Raw genomic sequence first — 17,295 nt, 5'->3', positions numbered from 1 at the left:
CCATCTTTAGAAGACCGACTTTCGTTCGTCGCCCCTGTCCGTGCAGCAGATAAATGGGGCACCGCTGGCCTGTCGTTAGAAGGATGACTCTAATGTTGCCCCCATGCACGGTGCGGCTTTAGTTTGGACTAGCAGGGATGAAGTCCGGAACCTTTTCCGAACATGAGGATTTACAGTTAAACTCCAATTTTCCGACATCAAAAACTCTGCAACGAGAGCTGGACAAAAAAGTTGAGGCAAAAGTCACGTTTATCGCTTTTTCGATAGCTCGAACTGCGATCAAAAGGCTATCAAAAAGTCACCAGTAAATCTTGCTACCATTTCTCGTTAGCTCGGCTTGCATTTCACAGTCCGGCAGTCTTTGTTGCGGTATGGATCGCTAGTGACGTCATAAACTGGCGTGGCATGAACTACTGGCGATGTATTTCTTTCCAGTCAGGAAAATTTTCTGCGTTTACTGTTAATTACCAGGACCAGCTTTTCGCATCACAATGTACAAAATGAAAAAGGAGCAGTTAGCATCAAAGACAACAACGCTAAAGTCGTCTCTGTTCATCCTTCTGCTGGTCCCGCGCAATTAAAGACAGCATGCAATCAATTTTCATTTTCGTCCTGTGTCTCACGGCGCTCGTTTTGCACTCGTCGCACGCCTGGACGATCTCCCCCCATTTGTTGACGAATCGTCGCATATCAACCCCGACGGCACGCGCAATGGTGCAATCGGTTTCTCTCGAGACCCTCAGTGACAACCACGAGGAAATTGCCTCTGAGCTGTCGGGATCGGTACAACGCTGGCTAGATGCGGAATGGATGGAACAAGAAGTCCACGTACGGATGGCTGAATCCTGTAAACGTTCGTACCTTGATTGTCGAGAAAGAGGAGAAGCCGATCTAATGGCAGTTATGGTGCAAGTTGCCGACGATTTAACTGAAAATTGGCGCCAATATGATAAGGACGCTTTTGTGAATGCCTGGGATGTTTCCAATTATGTATCGGATTACTTGTCCGCCAAGACAGGGATTGAAGGATGCGAGTGCTCCTCTACGATCCACTAAGATCAGAACGGAAAGTCTTGGCTGAGAAGTAGCCGACCCGACGCTTTTTGTCCATGCATTGTGCATGTGGATTAAGTTTAAGTCGCTTGTGGAGCGAGATAGAAACACATCCACACAGATTAAGTGTTGACTTGCGCCAAGCACATCCTTCAAAAATCGACACAACATTATTATATATTGTTTTTAGCATGTGTTGCCTGAGAGACATGGCGAGTACATACAGCGCAAAACTGGAGAATAGTGTTCGAACATAAAGTACTACGGCATCCTATATCTCTATGCAAACCTTCTGTGAAACTACTGAGGTGGTACTGAGTATCCAAATAGAGAGAGGAACAAACAGAGAGAGTTTTCCGGCGCTGATCATTGCTTAAATTGATTCATAGGTATGGACTTGATTTTCTGGCAAATAACGTCCGTATACCGCTGCGAGCCTTTTGCAACTTGGGGGCATCCTTTCCATCCGGAACTGCTTGCTTGAGATGTCCAGTTTGGAGCTGTCCGTGGTTCCGTTCTACCAGCTTTTGAGCTCGTCGGTAGACGGAATGACCTAGTGGTGCTTCAACCCAACGTCTCTCGTCTTCCGAAAGCTGTGTAGATTCAATACTAGCCAGAGTCTTGGAAATTTTGTCGAACGGTAAGCGTTTCCGTGGATCATCGCTCCAGCAGGCTTGAATCAGCCGCACTATCGAATCAGGCGTTTCGGCGTGAAACGGAGGGCGGGCAGATTCCATGGCAACGGCCGCTGCCGCTTCAATCTGAGATTTCCCTTCGAAAGGATCTTCGCGAGTCAAGAGCTGCCACATAAGTATAGAGAAGGAGTAGACGTCGGCAGTCTGACTATAGGCTTCGTGACGAATCACTTCTGGAGCCATCCAACGATAAGTTCCTGTCTCCGCGGTTCGGTCTTCTACCGAATTGGTGTCCGTCGCTACCCCAAAGTCTGTTACCTTGACGTCAAATTGACCGGAAGAAACTTTGCCGCTCAAGAGCACATTCGCTGGTTTGATATCGCGATGAATAATCCCCCGATTGTGGAGATAGCACATGCCCCTCGCAATACTTTGCGCAACGTGAAAAACAAAGTTACGGGGAGTTACCTTTTGAATCGCAGTCGATAGATCACCCGCATCACAGTACTCTAGCACCAAACAAAATGTTAATGGATTTGGGTGGTAGACCGACCCAAGTAAGCGAATAATGTTGGGATGATGAAGTTTCTGTAGGGATTGTACTTCCTTGCGCCAACCATCCAAACCCATCTCGGAAATAGAAGCAACTTTGACGGCAACTTTCAGGTTACTCCAGTCAGCCAAGTATGTAGTACCCGCGTTGCCTTGTCCTATCCGTCGCAAAAACCGCACTTCGTACAAATCAATCTCCCACTCTTTGGAAGGCGGGGCTGTCGAAAGCTCATTTAACAAATCTTCCACTAGCTTCGAGGTATCGCTTTGCTCCGTTTTGATGAGTAGCGGCGACGCCGAAGAACACGGAGGCGCAGAGTTCTTCACCTTTGATAATATAAGCTGTTTGAGTTCTGTAGCAGACATATCATCAACTTTTCGACGTAGTTCATTTAAATTGTTCACCCCCAACCAAGATTGCAAACTGTCTGACTTTTTTCCTGTTCCTTGCGAGCTCGACAAATCCGGTGCGCAACATTCGATTTCTTCCACGATTAGCAACTCAAGCGAATGCAGCTTGTCAATGTAAGTTGTTAGCAGGTCCCAAAGCTTGCCAACAGCTACATGCCCTTGTTCCAGTACTGTCAAATCCAACCCTCCTAGAATACGACGTTGCAAAGCTTGCATTTCTGGTGATAAGGTGACGAGTTCCTGGACCAAATTGCGCAACGGTCCTACCGGCAGCTTTGCCAGCTCATCGAGCTGCTTACGTTGATTCTCGACCTCAAGCACAAGGTCATTCAGTAGCAATTGAGAATGCACATTGCCAACGGCAACAATACTGCTGATAGTAGCTCTCTCCACTCCTGTTGACTCCTTGAGACGAACAAATGTATCGAGCAATTTCAGCAAGCGTGCCATACGTTGCGGAGAATCATCGTCCAAGTGGTCGTGAAATGCAAAGGAAACTTGGCGATGGCTGGGATTATTATTTCTGCCCTTTGGAGAAGTTGTGGAAACCGTATCTACCAAAATTGGAACTCCCCCGTTTGGATTGTTCAACGAACCGTCACTCAAGTTGCAATTCGACTCCGAGTAGACCGTGAGCATGGCGCCTTGGATTGGGGGCTCAGATGAAGACGAAACAAAATCGAAGGCAATGGCGCTATCGAAAAAGGGATCCCAGGTATCGATAACAGAATCAACCAGTTCCAATCTATCGCAATTGTCGGAACGCATCCTCCGATGTCTGCTAGTCTTGGCCGAATCAGCCAGTGCCTTTAAAGCTTGGTGTGAGCGTACACGTGGCATGAGACCGGCGACGGAATCTGTACGAGTCCGAGTCATCGAAACGTCTGCTGGCTCCTCACCACGGCGAAACGATGCTGTAGGCTCCAGATGCTGGGAAGTATGGCGCAAAATGTATTCATGAACAAGACTGGCTATGAGTACGTTAAAGCAAACAAGAATCTTGTGAAAGTTCTTGGTCGTTTTGGATCCAGCAGTACGCAGTTGTCCATCGGTGTTCATCATGTCGCGCAGCTTGGACAAAGTTGATACAATGGGAAGTTCGGGTCTCGAGCCGAGCAGTGCCAGTGCTTGATCCGTATCACGACGGGCTGCCGAGAGTACTGTCCGCGGAGAGTGCGGTTGGCTTTCGACACCGCACGCAAAGTGCGCACACGACGCGCCCCGTTCTTTCTGCAGGCAATGCACCAATCGGACCACGCTGCGTAGAATGCGGACATCCAACCCACTGGAAAGCGAGCTGTTACTCTCGGAATGGTTCATATCGGCGTTTGATGCGAACCTTTGCCAAACAGCCCCACCTTGACGGCCCAGACAACGCCGTCAGGACTACTTTTCCGTCACCTCCTAGATTCTCGATTTTCACTACCCGTAAAAAATCTTTTCATAATTTCGTCATGTGATGGATCTGCGTAGTCCATGGTGCGTCTTAGACCGATGCTGCCGGCACTTGAACGGAATCCTATCGGGAGAAACGACAAATAGAATAGATCTTTAAAGTGTCCTCCGAATGGTATCACCGAAGCGTCTCGTCATTTTCTAATCTGTGCAAGATGTTTGAATGCATATTTATAATTTTAAACTTCCCTATTTGGCTTTTGTTCATATTTTGTTCGACGCAACGGCCCATTCTATATTCGTTCACTGTCAATGAACAACGTTTCCTGCCCGACAAGACATTACCGCCCGACAATAGAACAACTGGATACTACTAGCAGTACAAGCCGTTCCATGAATAGACGGGTTTGTCTGTTTGGCTTATCCGCGGATCCACCTACGGGGCACGGAGGCCATGTGGGCATCGTTCGGGCCTTGCGGACTACGTTCGACGACATTCGTGTGTTACCCGTGTATCGTCACACCTTTAGGGTACGTCGGCTCGAAGGGAAAGACTTCCGATGCACACCTATTAGAGTCGGCGATATGTGTATCAGCGTGCTCAAATTCGGGATGTCTTTTGTGTTAGGAAAAGCGGCGGCGAATGGCATCCTTCGAGCATCGAATCAACATGTGCCGTCTAGCATTTGAGGATATAGCCACAGTTTCGGATGCCGAATACCAGTCCTGGAAACGAGCTGCAGCCGCAAGGTAAGTGAATGGACCACAAAGGAGGGAAATCATTTTTCTGATGGATAGCCAAAAGCGACTTCCTTATCTTCTATGGCTTATTGGATGTGTTGTATTTGTTTTGTTTTCCCCCTTCTTGATTAATTCGCATCGGTATCGGGTAGGCCGGCATACGAGCGTGACCAAGTTAACGTAGGGACAGCATCCTTGCTAGAATATCTACAGGAGACGGAGCCTGACGTGACGTTTTGGTTTTGTTTAGGCGCCGACGCCTTTCTAGACTTGACAGACGGCAAGTGGAAGGAGAGCGCCCAAGTTTTGCACCTTCTGCAGGGCCGTATCGTGGTATTGAAGCGACAACCAGATTCATCGAAAGTCGATTCGACAACAGAGCAAGTGTGCGACGCTGCCTTGCTCGAACGAATCGAAGGAACGCCCGGATCCAAATTGTTGTCACTGCCTAGCCTGAACGAAGTATCTAGTAGTCAAGTGCGCAGTACACGCGACGAACGTGAGCTAGAGTCCATGGTGATCCCAGCCGTACTCAATTACATGAAAATGCACAAGTTGTATGCGTTTGCCTAGAAGGATTGCTCGTGAAGCAGGAAACGGCAAAGTCTCAAGTTTTGCGTTGGTGTACTAAAAATCATGGTTGCTTACATTTAGCGGCACGGTCTAGATATTCATCGTTGCGAAATTTAAAAAAGTGGAAACACAAATACACATCGTTCTACTGCACAACTTCATGCTGTTGGCAAAGTGCAGCACGGTCGAAAAGTCAAGTGCTATCATGGAACGGTTGCTATTCTCGTTGGCTGCTTCAGATTGTTCTGTTTCCTGTAGCAGTTCGAGTTTTCGCCGGACCTTTCTCTTTACAGTTACTGCAAGTGCTGAACGAATGAGTCAATGCACGTTATTGCAAGCAACGTAATGCAGCCTAGCTAGTAGAGGGAGTAAGTAGTGTCGGAGCAAACCATGTACAGAGATTTCCTTGAATGTGAAACAAGGGACCCAGCCAATGGCGACGACAAAATTTGACGAATAATATCCGTTCCAAAATAAAAAGTGTGTCGTTTCGGTATTCAACAAGTAAATGTGGGATGTTCTACGTACCGTGCCTACTAGTAGAGTAGACCTGTTTGCATTCCATTAGCGAGGCGAGAGGGATCTTCCCTTTCATCCCGTCTATGGAATTTCTCACTCAGTCACTCAGAACTACACAGCGCCACAGAGCCGGCGGCATTTGGTACAAAAAGAATCCGAAAACAGAGAAGAGACTCTCCATCCAAACCTCCCCCTTTTGGTACCCTACAGCAATCCTCATTGCTAGCACCTTTTCCTCTCAAACCCCCTCCTTTTCAAACCATGACACGAGGCAAAACGTATGGATGTGGAGACCGGGTAATGCACATTCGACTCGGCCTGTTCCTATTACTCTCCCTAATGTTTCAGTACGCGACCGCCCAACAAGAGTGCAGCCCCGCCTGTGGACCTTACGGTCGCTGCTCTAATGTCGTTCGGACCTGCACAGGTAGAGACTGCGAGAAAGCGTGTCGATGTAAAGCGGGGTTCGCCGGTGCTGACTGCTCCATACCGTTCACGCTGTGTGAGGATACCGTGAATCCGGCGGGCACCGCCACGGTCTGCTACAACGGCGGCAGCTGTCTAGAGGCGGGTCACTACGATGGCGTCACGAAAGAGGATGTGTGGTGGTGCGATTGCAGCACGGCCTATACAAGCACTGGTACCGCCTTTGCGGGGCACCAGTGCGAGTTTCCGCACGGAGTTTCCTGCGAAACTGGTCTCACCGAATCGTCCTACGCCTTTTGCGTGAATGGTGGCTCTTGTCTGGAGACGATTGCGCCCGGATCTCCGCATCCCGGCTGTCGGTGTGTGGGGCAATTTGAAGGCCGCCACTGTCAGTACGCTGCGGGAACCGCACCAGAGAAGGAGCTCACCTATACGGATGCGACGCGGGCCTTTACGGATGGCGACGACGGGATTAGTGCCGGCGTTGTATTTATCCTGGTTGCCCTGGTGCTGGCTGTGGTAGCCGGCGCGATCTTTTTAGTGCTTCGACGCGGCCGGAGGAATGCTTCGAATAAGGAAATGGATACCAATAACGCACCACAATTGGATGATCTACAGCTCACTTCCTTTGTGGAACACAAACCGGAACAAGTCGGAATGGAAAGTATGGACGCGATTCCTCTGGAGGATGTGGATGTGGATGGATCAGAACGAACCGAGATTATATAGGATACATAAATGCTTAGTAAAGATTCAGGAGGAACAGTCAACACCCACCAACCATGTGTTGATTTAGAGTTTGGGCTCGGATACGTCCTGCTCCCCCATGAGACTCCACGTTCGGGCTTCGGTAATATGTACATCCACTATCTCCCCTCGCAAGGCAGCCAGATCGCCATCAAAATACACCTGACGGCCTTGTCGTGTGCGTCCCATTACTTGTGCGGGATTCCGGGGGTTGCCGTCTTCTACCAACACGGGTACAACACGACCTACATACCGCATGCTGCGCTCTAGCCCATGTTCCGCTGCCAACGTTTGAACACGCTGCAGGCGTTCGGCTTTGACTGAGTCGGGAACTTGATCATCCCAAGTAGCCGCTTCCGTATTCGGTCGTGGCGAATAGGCGAACGTGTTCAGATTGTCAAAATGCACTTCTTCCATGAGTTGGAGCGTCTTTTCGAAGCCTTCGTCAGTCTCACCGGGAAATCCGACAATGACATCTCCACAAATGGCCGCATCGGGTGCTTTGTCCCGAATTTTGCGGATGATGCGCATATAGGAATCGTACGTATATCCGCGCCGCATCCGCCGTAATACTTCATCGTCACCGGCTTGAAAAGGCATGTGAAAGCATTCACACACCTTGTCCAGGTTGGCGACCGCATCAATCACACGGTCCGAAAAATACCTCGGGTGAGAGGTGACGTAACGAATCCGCATATCGTCCTGGGGAATCCTAAAATTCAGGAATGTGAGTAAATCGGCGAACGTTCTCTTTGGGACCATATCTCGACCGTATGCGTCAATATTTTGACCCAACAACGTCACCTCCTTATAGCCTCTCCTTCCAAGATCGATTATTTCCTGCAGAATGGCTTCCATCGTTCGCGACTGTTCCATTCCTCGCGTACCCGGTACAACGCAATAAGTGCAATGTTCATTACACCCATGGATGATGTTGACCCAGGCTCGAACGTCGTGTCCCCGGACAGGCTTGTGATTCCAATCTGCACTGCTTCCACTCACGTCTTCTTGCAATAACATTGGCGCAGTGGCCACAATTTGCTGTCCAAGGCTGACGCTCTCCAATACATTTTTCAAAAAAGGCACGTACTGTGGTCCAAGCACGACATCTATTTCGGGCACGCGTCGCAGTAACGCTTCACCTTCTTGTTGCGCGACACAGCCCGTCACGATGAGGGCCATTTGTTTCTGTCCTTTGCGCTTTTGGGCAGCGTACGGACCGAGTGCATCGTACAATTTCTGTTCGGCATGGTCGCGAATACTGCAGGTATTGAAAAGGACCAAATCAGCGTCTTGTGACTGGTCAGCCACGCGCATGTTTAGTTCATTCCTAAGGACCCCGGCAAGGCGCTCCGAATCCGCCACATTCATTTGACAACCGGAAGTTTGGATATGGTACGTTTGCATCGACGTCGGTATAGAAGGTGTGACACCCAGGCCCTTGAGTTTGCCGCGCTGTAGAATCGCATTTTTGCCCTTGTGTGAGCCTACACGGCCTTCGTCGTACATTGCGTCGGCTTGGAATTTCATCCACAATTCCACGACTTGCACGACATGCCACTGCAACGTTTGGCTCGATTGAATGACGTGAATGTCACCCGCTTTGGGTTGCCGATCATACAGTTGTTGGACGACATCTCTGGGAAAGATTTCGAGTTCGTCTCCCGCTTCGTTCGCCATCCAACCAATCTTGCCTCCTTCGTGTCGGGTGACGGCACACGCCGACATGAGAGTCGCTAGTTGCGCAAAAGGATCGTTGTGATTCTTCCCTTGATGCTGGTCTTCGTCCGACAAGATCGGGACTTCTTGACGCAAGGCTTGCATGTACTGCTGGACAGCAAGGTTGGCAACGCTTTGCGTCTCGGTCACAATGTGACGCAGATACAAGCGCGAGACAATGGCATCGTAGTCCACCGTGCTTTGAATCTGAGTCGGAAACCATCCTGGTGGAGCTTCGGTAACGACGGTGTGGGAAGGATCCACGGAAGTTGGGCTCGCCGTGGCATACGACGGCACGTTCGGCGTGTACGTCCGTGACGTCAACGGTGCGTTCCTGGTACGCTGCGGAGCGAAGCGTGCGACCGTAAAGGCTGCCGTTGCCGTCACGGGCCCCACCCACGGCGTGCTCCGGCCAACGACCAACACCACCACCGCAACACGAATGAAGCACCAGCTTCCTGGTCGGTGTGCCGACCCGTTCGTTCTCCGCGGTGTCATACGTGCGCAATGGTACGAGAGTATCACGGGAAGTGACCCACGCCAATACGGAGCCAGACTGTGCCTGTCGAAAAACAATCAAAAGCTGAATAGGGCTTGTGTGCCATTGGGGGATGTTTTCCTCGGACGCGGTCCGTCCGTTGGTCCGTCGGAATCTGGCGCCGGACGGACGCCGTTGATATAAAAATCTGAGTACTGGGCGCGCCAGCGATTCCATTCGTCTTCCACGTCACATGTGACTGATGATTCCCCAAGTCAACGACGGATGGATCTTCCCCGACGCGCGCCTTTGTGACACACACCACTTCGTGGGAACCCCCGCACCGTACGTCCAGAGGGAAATAGGGAGAGATCCCCCTGGCCGTCCCATCCGATGTGATTTCGAACCATCCCCCAGGGATTCCCAATTTCCTTCCCCGCCGGTGGAATGGACAAGCCATTGCTTGATATAGTCCAAAAGACTCTCGGAATTGGTTTCCTCTCTCTCTATAAATATATGCGTGTGTTCGTTCTCTATATCGTCGTATCTACCATGGTAGCGGACGCTTGGTTGACTGGTAGTCCGCAGACTTTCCGTAGACAATCTGTGCCACGGTCACTGGCGCCACCGGATTGTCCCCCCATACGACAACGACACTGGTCCGAGACCCCCACTACGCCAACCTTTTACAATATTGGCGGCGTGCGGACACGATTCACGACACGATCCATTCGTCGGCGTCCACTGACTCGCTGTGACGCGAAAGATCCGTCCCGCAAACGACGGCGAAGGTCGGAAATCGACGACGACGACAGCCGTCGCAGTAACGACGAGGACTCGTCCGAGCGACTCGGGAGTCGAGTCAAACGCTTGTTTACACGAGAACCAGCACCGATACCGGAACCAGTACAGCCCGAGAAGTCTTCCGGAGGACTGTTTCGTAATTTGTTTCCCAAGAGCGGGAACGACGTGGTTGAAAAGGAAGTCGCCCGACAAAACAGCAAGCGCCAGAAAACTGCCCCAAAGAAGACAATAAGTGTTTCCAAAAGGGTCAGTAAAAGTCAAAGCTTGACCAAAGCTTCCAACGTGCGGCAGCGGGAATCCAAAGAATCGCAATCGAGTGTCGATGGTTTCCTAGCCGGCACTGCGGGTCGATGGCAAAGTCTCTTTAACTACACCGACACGAAGAAAGCGACACCGGGGGCGGATGAAGATTCAGACGACTCAAAAAAGAGCGCAATGACTCGGATCTTGGGCGTCTTTTCCTCTCGTAACAACACATCGTCATCCGACGAAAACGTTGTGGCGTTGGGAGGTAAGAACTCCACCAATCCATTATCGGTTCTGCAAAACTACATACAGTCCTTCAGTTTCGGTGGAGACGGAAGCGACGGTACCGGTGGAAAATCGAAAGGTGCTGACGAAGAATGGTTCGATGTTTTTCCGAAAACCCGCATTTCCCCTGGTGAAATGGTACCCGTCACCGTGGCGGGCTTGGATTTACTCGTTATCGCGGCCGCGGACGGACGGACCTTGTACTGCCTGGCCAATTCGTGTCCCCATTTGGGGACGCCACTCGAGACGGGCAAACTCGTGCGATTACCCGTGGAAGAGTCCACGACAAGTTTTATAGAGTCGTACTCCGAAACGGATGTTTCCAACAGTAAAGGCCCCGACAGTGGCTTTTTTACCGAACTCGAAGTCAGCTCGATACTTCAGAAGGATGGTTGCGAAGATTGCATTGTTTGCCCGTTGCACAAGACAGCATTTGCCCTCGGGTCGGGCCAGGTCCGGGGAGAGTGGTGTCCCTATCCTCCCATTCTAGGCAAGATCGTAGGGGCCGTCAAGCCCCCCACCGCGGCGGCAGTCTTTGACGTCCGAACCCGCGGCAAAAATGTACAAGTCCGTCTCAATACGCCGCTTCTGCAGCTCGGTCGCCCGGACCGTCAACAATAACATCTACTTACATCGCAATCCCCACAAGGTTGCTAAGATACTCATACTACTCATATTTTTTTCGACTGTATCGTTTTATGAGGTTTTCGGTGCGAACAACCCCGTATCCGTGCTTGTCTTCCTTACTGTTGTCTTTACTGGCATGCGTCCGTAGACGACATACCACTTTAAAAATGCTAGAGAAAGCAATTTCGCCGGACAGTAGGAGCAATGGCAAATCGTGAGTTTATGCAGCCCTGTCCTGACATAGAAAATCTATCCCAGTATTCCTAGTATCGGGCCCAGTATAATTCGCCAAGACCCTGACGCGAAGTACAAGACATACATTGTAGAGCAGGTCTTCAAGTTTTTGCACAAGTTCGTGGCTCGCGTGGCATTGAACTGCAGTATCTCCACTGGGACATCTAAGGAAGGAACGGTTTTATTCGTTTTCAATCTCGACCGCACCGAGGCATATAAACTGAATTGGCTTTCTTTGTACACCTCGGCAAAAACTGATGAAAGAGGATGATATAACCTCAGAATAGTCACTCTTTGCCAAGAATAGGGCAAACAGTTTAAGTAGATGCCAATGCCTACCGGCAGGCTAGGATGCAGTCCGTTAGTGCTTGGCAACTATTCCTGTTAGTCTGCGACAACGTGGTGCGGTTAGCGTCCCTCATGGCCAGCCCTAATTCTACACCCCTCACTGTGAGCAAAAATAGGCGAAAGTTTCTGGCGCGGAATTTCAATGCATGACGTCAGAATTGTGGATCGTGGACACGTGACTTCAAGTGGTGGTGGGTTTTGGAACTTGACAGTGAGATTCGCGGTGATCCCAATTTCGTCTACTCGAGTCTGGACACTGAATGTAAAGATATTCGTTCTTACATTGTACTGAAAGTAAAGCAGACCAACGACAACAGCAACAGCTCTACTTTGGTGCCTGATCCTTTACTATTCCGCCTGGAACCGTTGCATAAAATGTTGCGCTTTATAATTTCTGCTCTCCTGATCGGTACGATGTCTGTCGTGTCAGGATTTGGGGTTGTCTCTTCAAGGGCCATCGCTCAGCATCGCTTTACCGTAAGTTATCAAGTTTGTGAGATATGTATTAGATCGAATGTAACCTTTGCTGATATGGCTCGAAAGGCCTGCTGGCTTTCGCTGATCCACCTGAGATTGCGAGAGTGTCGGTTGGTGTAGTAAAACGACCAGCACACTTGTTTCCTTTTGAAGCGCGAACACCATACGCTGGCGTTGATTGTCACTGTCGAATATATAACTCAACGTTGAATTTTCTCCTATCACGATTGTTTTTGACGTGCAGTCTCGAGATGCGCGAAGTATGAAGCTATTCGCTATTCGCTGCGAAGACAAATATTACCAATTGGAAGAGATGGAAGACAAGGAAAACTGCACCACAGAGCTATACCTCAAAGGTGATCGGACGGTGGAGTTTGGCGATACAGATGGTCCGATATGGACCGAAGCCGTCGGATCTTGGCAAGTTAAGCCGGGCACCAACGATTTTACCATGGTTATCAAGCGCAAATACCAAACGGGTAGGGACGGCACCGACATGGGTTCCTTCGATTTTCAGACGGAACGTACCTTTAGCGGCGAAATGACGCAGGTAGGTGCTTGTGTCGGTATTACCGGAGTAGTACACGAGGCGGACAATGGTTCCCCTTTACAGGAAGAGGAGATTGGATTTTTTAATATGATTGATGCGACTGATGAACGCCTCAAAAACTCTGGGGGCGACGAAAAACTTGGAAAATCAGCAACTTCGTACTAGAAAAGCTCGACTCTATAGAGTTAAGACTCTTAGAAGCTTGGTTAATTGACTGTAGGGATACATTTTTGCTGCTCTTGTTTCAAGTACGGCATGCGGTCTAAAAATGTTGACCTCGCTTTCGCCGAAAAAAAAAAACCGACTCACTGTTATTCAGACCATACCTCTGCATGATTACTTGCTGCATAAGCAAAAGAGCGAATATTTCCCTCGTGTTGAGTGCCCTTGGCCGGTCCTCTCCTCTACACCGTCCATTTTCGCTACTTGCCAAAAATTTCAACGTCTCCCCTACCTACAGATATTGGGGAAAGGGTGATAAATTCTCACATACAGTTAATGTTGTGAAGCTGTAAAGAGAGGATTCTTTGTTTTACGCTCACCTCCTACACCGCGTTGTACTCTTGCTTACATTTTTGCGGGTTGACGAAAGTCCCAGGCTATAATAAAGGAAAACCCTTCCTGCTGAATTCTGTTAGTACTGAAAAGTGTTGGGGTTGAAAACTATCGTACTTGTGGCATGGAGCAGAAAGTATTAAAGGTACTGGTAGTCACTTTTTTGAAATTCTTCCCACAGACGCGTCAAGTCAAACGGACAGTCATTGTCACCAGCCGCCTGACTAGAATTTCACTGACTGTGAGGCATATAGTTGGTATTGATTAGTTTGGTTGACTGCGTCATGGGTGGGCAGGGCAGGGCAGTGCGTACTTTTTCTTACAGTTAACTTCATTTTTACAATTTCTGCCAATCGGAAGTACGGACGCCTAAGTTTGTTAGGGATCCTCTTTTTCACCCACGTAACCGAGCGATATTTCGCGGGTTTTGCTAGCAGAAAAAGGTGCCACAAAAATGACGACGCGACTATTCGAAACGCACATATTTCCACTGATCCCTTTGAACGGAAGGTAAGAAGAATCAAGAGTTTGACCATGTAGAGGGTGTTAAAAGTGAGGTTTCGCCAAAGTAGTAAGGAACGAAAGTCTGTTCTAAGCCGGTTTTCATGAACAACGTCCACGGGTCAGCGCCAATGACCAAAGACAAGGGAGTCGGCTATCTGGGTGCGGAGTTAGTTTCCTCAGTCCTTCATATTCGTTCTTTCTAGCGCAATTGCACACAGTCGTGTCAGCAAACGAAAACAAAGCAAATGTTCGGTGACGTCCAAGACAGTAATTGTAAAGCGGGATTTGGCCCTCCATTGGGGCATTGCCAGGCTTCGTTTGACCATTTCAGATTCGAAACTCTTCGCATAATGTCCAGTGTAGACTACGATGTTGCCGAGAGTATGGCACGTAATCTAGCTCTGGCTGGATCATCTTGCAAACGAATTGATATTCAACTGACCAACGAAAAGTTTTGTGCGAAGACTTGGATGCTTTTTCTAGTTGCTTTTCGGTCCATGAATCACAGTGTCGTAGACCTAATTATTCGTGGCGATCCGCTTACACATGTCCAGGCAGTTCCTACTATGCTGTGGCACTTTCGTAATCTCGAAAAGCTTACTTTTATTCCCAGCGGAATGGAATGGCGCAAGGAAGATTGGGAAGCACTCGCTGGTGCCTTGAGGCACCATTCAACTTTGGAACGACTGCACGTCCTATTTCCTCGTCGAAGTATCACATCACGTCAGTTTGGCTTCGTTGAATCTTTATCATCTGTTTCTAGGTTGAAGCAGCTCCACTTGGTAGGCGGTTGTGGCCAGAGGTCTAAGACAGCAACGAAGGCCGAAACAATTCCCTCTTCGTCATCGGGTGGCCAGCGACGCAGGGACAATGACATTTCGCTTACATTGCTTGCAAATATCATTCGGGGGTGTCGTCATCTGAAAACTGTTTTCTGCCAAAACATCCGTATAGTCGGAACCACGAGCGGAGGACGCTCGCTCGCCTTCTCGGAGGCAATATGCAACTCTACATTGAAAGAATTACGACTGGAGAATTGCTCCCTGGACGAGAAAACACTGACTGCGATAGCGACGGCTACCAAGGTAAGTATCGCAGTAGTGTGCGGCAGACTGAAAACGTCATCGCTTACATTTCTGCGCCTGGAATTTTCAGGATATGCGTACACTTCGCACTCTTGACTTACGTGGCAATTGCATCGGCATCCGGGCTGCTAGTACGTTGATCACAACCTTACAGCACAATCCCTCAATAGAGAGGCTCTACCTTTCGCACGCTTTGGTGGAGGACATCTGCTTGATTGAGTTAGAAGCGCTTCTGGACAACAACCCGACAGTGGCTTCAGTGCTGTGGCTAGACCAGAGCGACTTCAGCAGGTTTGAACAAGTCCCAAATTGTTTGCCCACACAGGTCGGACCAAACTATCAAACCAACTAGTGTGTTTCATTCTTATCTCTGAAATTCCTGGTGCAATGAACATCGACAAATCTTCCAACGCAGTGGCAGATAAATAACACCGTTTTGCAGTCGACATTGCTATCTGCGCCTCTTTGACCCCGCCGTGCTACAATATTGTAGCTTCCATTCTTCCGGAACTGGCTACAACAGCTCCTTTGCATCTTCCGTTTCTATTCTTCCTCCTCTTCCAAAGTACTGTCATGGTATTTGTAGCCAAACAGCTGCATCAGGTTAGCGTTCAAATGCTTGCGTAAATATGCTAAATCTGCCGGCTCAAAACCGTCATATCGCGATTTTTCGGTACCGTACTTGACGATAGCGTCTACATAGCTCGTCTTGGCTTTTTCAGGACCATGTGCGCTGCCGACCTTGGCCGATTCCACAATATACTTGAATGGGCGCTTGTTCATTTCTCCGCCGGCACATTCGCAAACCGTTTTTGTGACGAGTTGGGGATGGAAGACTAAATCCTCGAACCTGTAGAGAAACAGCAACCGATGCGAATGAGTCAAGCGCCGTCTCAAGCTGAAATCAATCAAGGCACACCTTCTACACATGTACGCACCTTACAAGCAACCGAGGAAACGTTGCGTTGACGTATTCCTGGTACCAATCGTTCCAAAAATGCGCTAGACTGGCGTGATGTCGCTCAAATTCCGCGTACACGACCCGAACGGGCACGCTGGTCACGTTGAGCGGTCGCAAAACTGGGAATGCTGCGCGATCCTCATTGTTCGGTACTAGATTGGGGCAGTGCCGAGATTTGTCGTGCCGCCATCTAGCTCCGTACTCGTGTCGGCACATACTCTGCATCCATTTGTAGGGATCCCGGATTGCAACACCGGGAAAGATGTTGTCCGTTGCCAAGCTAGGATCGGTAGTGTTGTAAGTCCGATGACCTTGGCGAAACTGTTCGTCCCCAACTGGCGTATGTTTGCCCCAGTTCACTTGCCAGCGCACCCCACGATTTCGCGCGCCGTACTTTTTGATGCGTTTGGGCATGTGGCAGTTGGCAATGAGATTTTCCGACAAGGCGTTGGTGCCTGTATTGAATGTACCGGCAACCGATACGAAATGATCGGCAGCAATGCCCATCGACTGGAACCGCTTGCAGCTTTCCAATCCAACAAAGACAGGCTTTGAACCATACAATGCAGTTACATCGGACCATTGCGGGAGACGAGCGTACGTTTCGGCATTGAGCTCGACGCCAGCTTCATGTAGAAGATTGAGAATGTGGCTGCTTTCCGATAATGGGTCGAAGTCAACGTGAAATGCGGGTGTCTCGACATCGTGATTCGGAACGTTCTTACGGAGGGCAGGTTTCACTCCTGCCGTGTCTTTTTGCTTTTCTTGTGTGGATGGCATGTCGGCTTCTTCGCTATCCTCCGCATCGCTTTTGACATCTTCTTGCGTATCTTCGGACTCGTCTCTCGATCTGTCGTTCTCGTCGTCTGCAAGATCAGGCATGAGCGGTGCTTGCATTAGAAAATCCGACTTTCCAGGTACTCTGGTGTTGTTCCGATCAACGAGAGGCGTGGGTTGCGGGCCGTCATAGAATCGATCGTCCATGACGAATTTGAAAATGTAGGCAAAATCCAACAGGCAAAACACCAGTCCCAGTAGCAAGAAGGTCCAGAGTGGACTCGGTGTTGGCTTTTGGGATACTGTAGCCGCGATACCGGGGGGTTGCCGAAGTCGAGCGCGCTGGTTCGTTCGGACAGTTTGGGGTATGCGGACAGTACGACTGCTGAGTGGCGTGGCCTTGGACGGGTCCTCCGATCCCCCGTCCGCGTGCACGTCGGTTTGCGGCACGAGGATCATGCTTTTTGTTGGTTTGACCGCAATCGAAGTGGATGGATTCAGGGCGACGCAATGCAAGTGTCTTTATCAATGACGTTGGTGGGAGACGGACGCGAGGGCAAGTCACGCCATGGTCCGCGTTTCGCAAAAGTGGA

At 49.7% G+C, this 17,295-nt stretch overlaps 9 protein-coding genes across 9 annotated transcripts; 6 read left to right on the top strand and 3 right to left on the bottom strand.

The window, feature by feature from the left end:
* Window positions 1–524: 524 nt before the first annotated feature.
* Window positions 525–1,174, top strand: PHATRDRAFT_47833 (predicted protein). The gene has a single exon (XM_002182308.1). The coding sequence runs from the start codon at window positions 589–591 to the stop codon at window positions 1,054–1,056; it is 468 nt and encodes a 155-aa protein (XP_002182344.1). The 5' UTR covers window positions 525–588; the 3' UTR covers window positions 1,057–1,174.
* Window positions 1,175–1,646: 472 nt separating this feature from the next.
* PHATRDRAFT_21961 (predicted protein) lies at window positions 1,647–2,769 on the bottom strand (the record flags this gene model as incomplete). The annotated part of the gene is made up of 1 exon (XM_002182136.1): window positions 1,647–2,769. A coding segment is annotated over exon 1 (960 nt), but the record flags the coding sequence as incomplete, so codon positions are not given.
* A 1,947-nt stretch (window positions 2,770–4,716) lies between these two features.
* On the top strand, window positions 4,717–5,360 carry PHATRDRAFT_38145 (predicted protein; the record flags this gene model as incomplete). The annotated part of the gene is made up of 2 exons (XM_002182307.1): window positions 4,717–4,796; window positions 4,940–5,360. 2 exons carry the CDS (start codon window positions 4,717–4,719, stop codon window positions 5,358–5,360), a joined length of 501 nt encoding a protein of 166 aa, XP_002182343.1.
* A 676-nt stretch (window positions 5,361–6,036) lies between these two features.
* PHATRDRAFT_47831 (predicted protein) lies at window positions 6,037–7,073 on the top strand. Its single transcript, XM_002182306.1, has one exon. It carries the CDS (start codon window positions 6,141–6,143, stop codon window positions 7,032–7,034), a length of 894 nt encoding a protein of 297 aa, XP_002182342.1. The 5' UTR covers window positions 6,037–6,140; the 3' UTR covers window positions 7,035–7,073.
* Window positions 7,074–7,097: 24 nt separating this feature from the next.
* PHATRDRAFT_14552 (predicted protein) lies at window positions 7,098–8,459 on the bottom strand (the record flags this gene model as incomplete). The annotated part of the gene is made up of 1 exon (XM_002182135.1): window positions 7,098–8,459. The coding sequence occupies one exon, from the start codon at window positions 8,457–8,459 to the stop codon at window positions 7,098–7,100; it is 1,362 nt and encodes a 453-aa protein (XP_002182171.1).
* A 1,240-nt stretch (window positions 8,460–9,699) lies between these two features.
* PHATRDRAFT_47829 (predicted protein) lies at window positions 9,700–11,205 on the top strand (the record flags this gene model as incomplete). Its single annotated transcript, XM_002182305.1, has 1 exon — window positions 9,700–11,205. Exon 1 carries the CDS (start codon window positions 9,766–9,768, stop codon window positions 11,203–11,205), a length of 1,440 nt encoding a protein of 479 aa, XP_002182341.1. The 5' UTR covers window positions 9,700–9,765.
* Window positions 11,206–12,056: 851 nt separating this feature from the next.
* PHATRDRAFT_47828 (predicted protein) lies at window positions 12,057–13,038 on the top strand. Its single transcript, XM_002182304.1, has 2 exons — window positions 12,057–12,270; window positions 12,515–13,038. The coding sequence occupies exons 1-2, from the start codon at window positions 12,169–12,171 to the stop codon at window positions 12,983–12,985; spliced, it is 573 nt and encodes a 190-aa protein (XP_002182340.1). The 5' UTR covers window positions 12,057–12,168; the 3' UTR covers window positions 12,986–13,038.
* A 791-nt stretch (window positions 13,039–13,829) lies between these two features.
* On the top strand, window positions 13,830–15,355 carry PHATRDRAFT_38140 (predicted protein; the record flags this gene model as incomplete). Its single annotated transcript, XM_002182303.1, has 4 exons — window positions 13,830–13,885; window positions 14,211–14,964; window positions 15,119–15,214; window positions 15,317–15,355. 4 exons carry the CDS (start codon window positions 13,830–13,832, stop codon window positions 15,353–15,355), a joined length of 945 nt encoding a protein of 314 aa, XP_002182339.1.
* A 180-nt stretch (window positions 15,356–15,535) lies between these two features.
* Window positions 15,536–17,273, bottom strand: PHATRDRAFT_47827 (predicted protein; the record flags this gene model as incomplete). Its single annotated transcript, XM_002182134.1, has 3 exons — window positions 15,903–17,273; window positions 15,618–15,814; window positions 15,536–15,558 (listed from the first exon to the last, which is right to left on the bottom strand). The coding sequence occupies exons 1-3, from the start codon at window positions 17,159–17,161 to the stop codon at window positions 15,536–15,538; spliced, it is 1,479 nt and encodes a 492-aa protein (XP_002182170.1). The 5' UTR covers window positions 17,162–17,273.
* Between the last annotated feature and the right edge of the window lie 22 nt (window positions 17,274–17,295).

The sequence above is a fragment of the Phaeodactylum tricornutum genome, chromosome 15 (genome assembly GCF_000150955.2).
Source record: "Phaeodactylum tricornutum CCAP 1055/1 chromosome 15, whole genome shotgun sequence".
NCBI lineage: Eukaryota > Bacillariophyta > Bacillariophyceae > Surirellales > Neidiaceae > Phaeodactylum > Phaeodactylum tricornutum.
This window is presented reverse-complemented; position numbering and strand designations above follow the sequence as displayed.

What these genes read in the sequence shown, in the direction of transcription:
- PHATRDRAFT_47828 (XM_002182304.1), top strand. Translation starts at nt 12,169, where the DNA reads ATGTTGCGCTTTATAATTTCTGCTCTCCTGATCGGTACGATGTCTGTC. An exon ending in TCGCTCAGCATCGCTTTACC is followed by an intron (nt 12,271 to 12,514) that starts GTAAGTTATCAA and finishes TTTGACGTGCAG; the next exon opens with TCTCGAGATGCGCGAAGTAT.
- PHATRDRAFT_47831 (XM_002182306.1), top strand. Translation starts at nt 6,141, where the DNA reads ATGACACGAGGCAAAACGTATGGATGTGGAGACCGGGTAATGCACATT.
- PHATRDRAFT_47833 (XM_002182308.1), top strand. Translation starts at nt 589, where the DNA reads ATGCAATCAATTTTCATTTTCGTCCTGTGTCTCACGGCGCTCGTTTTG.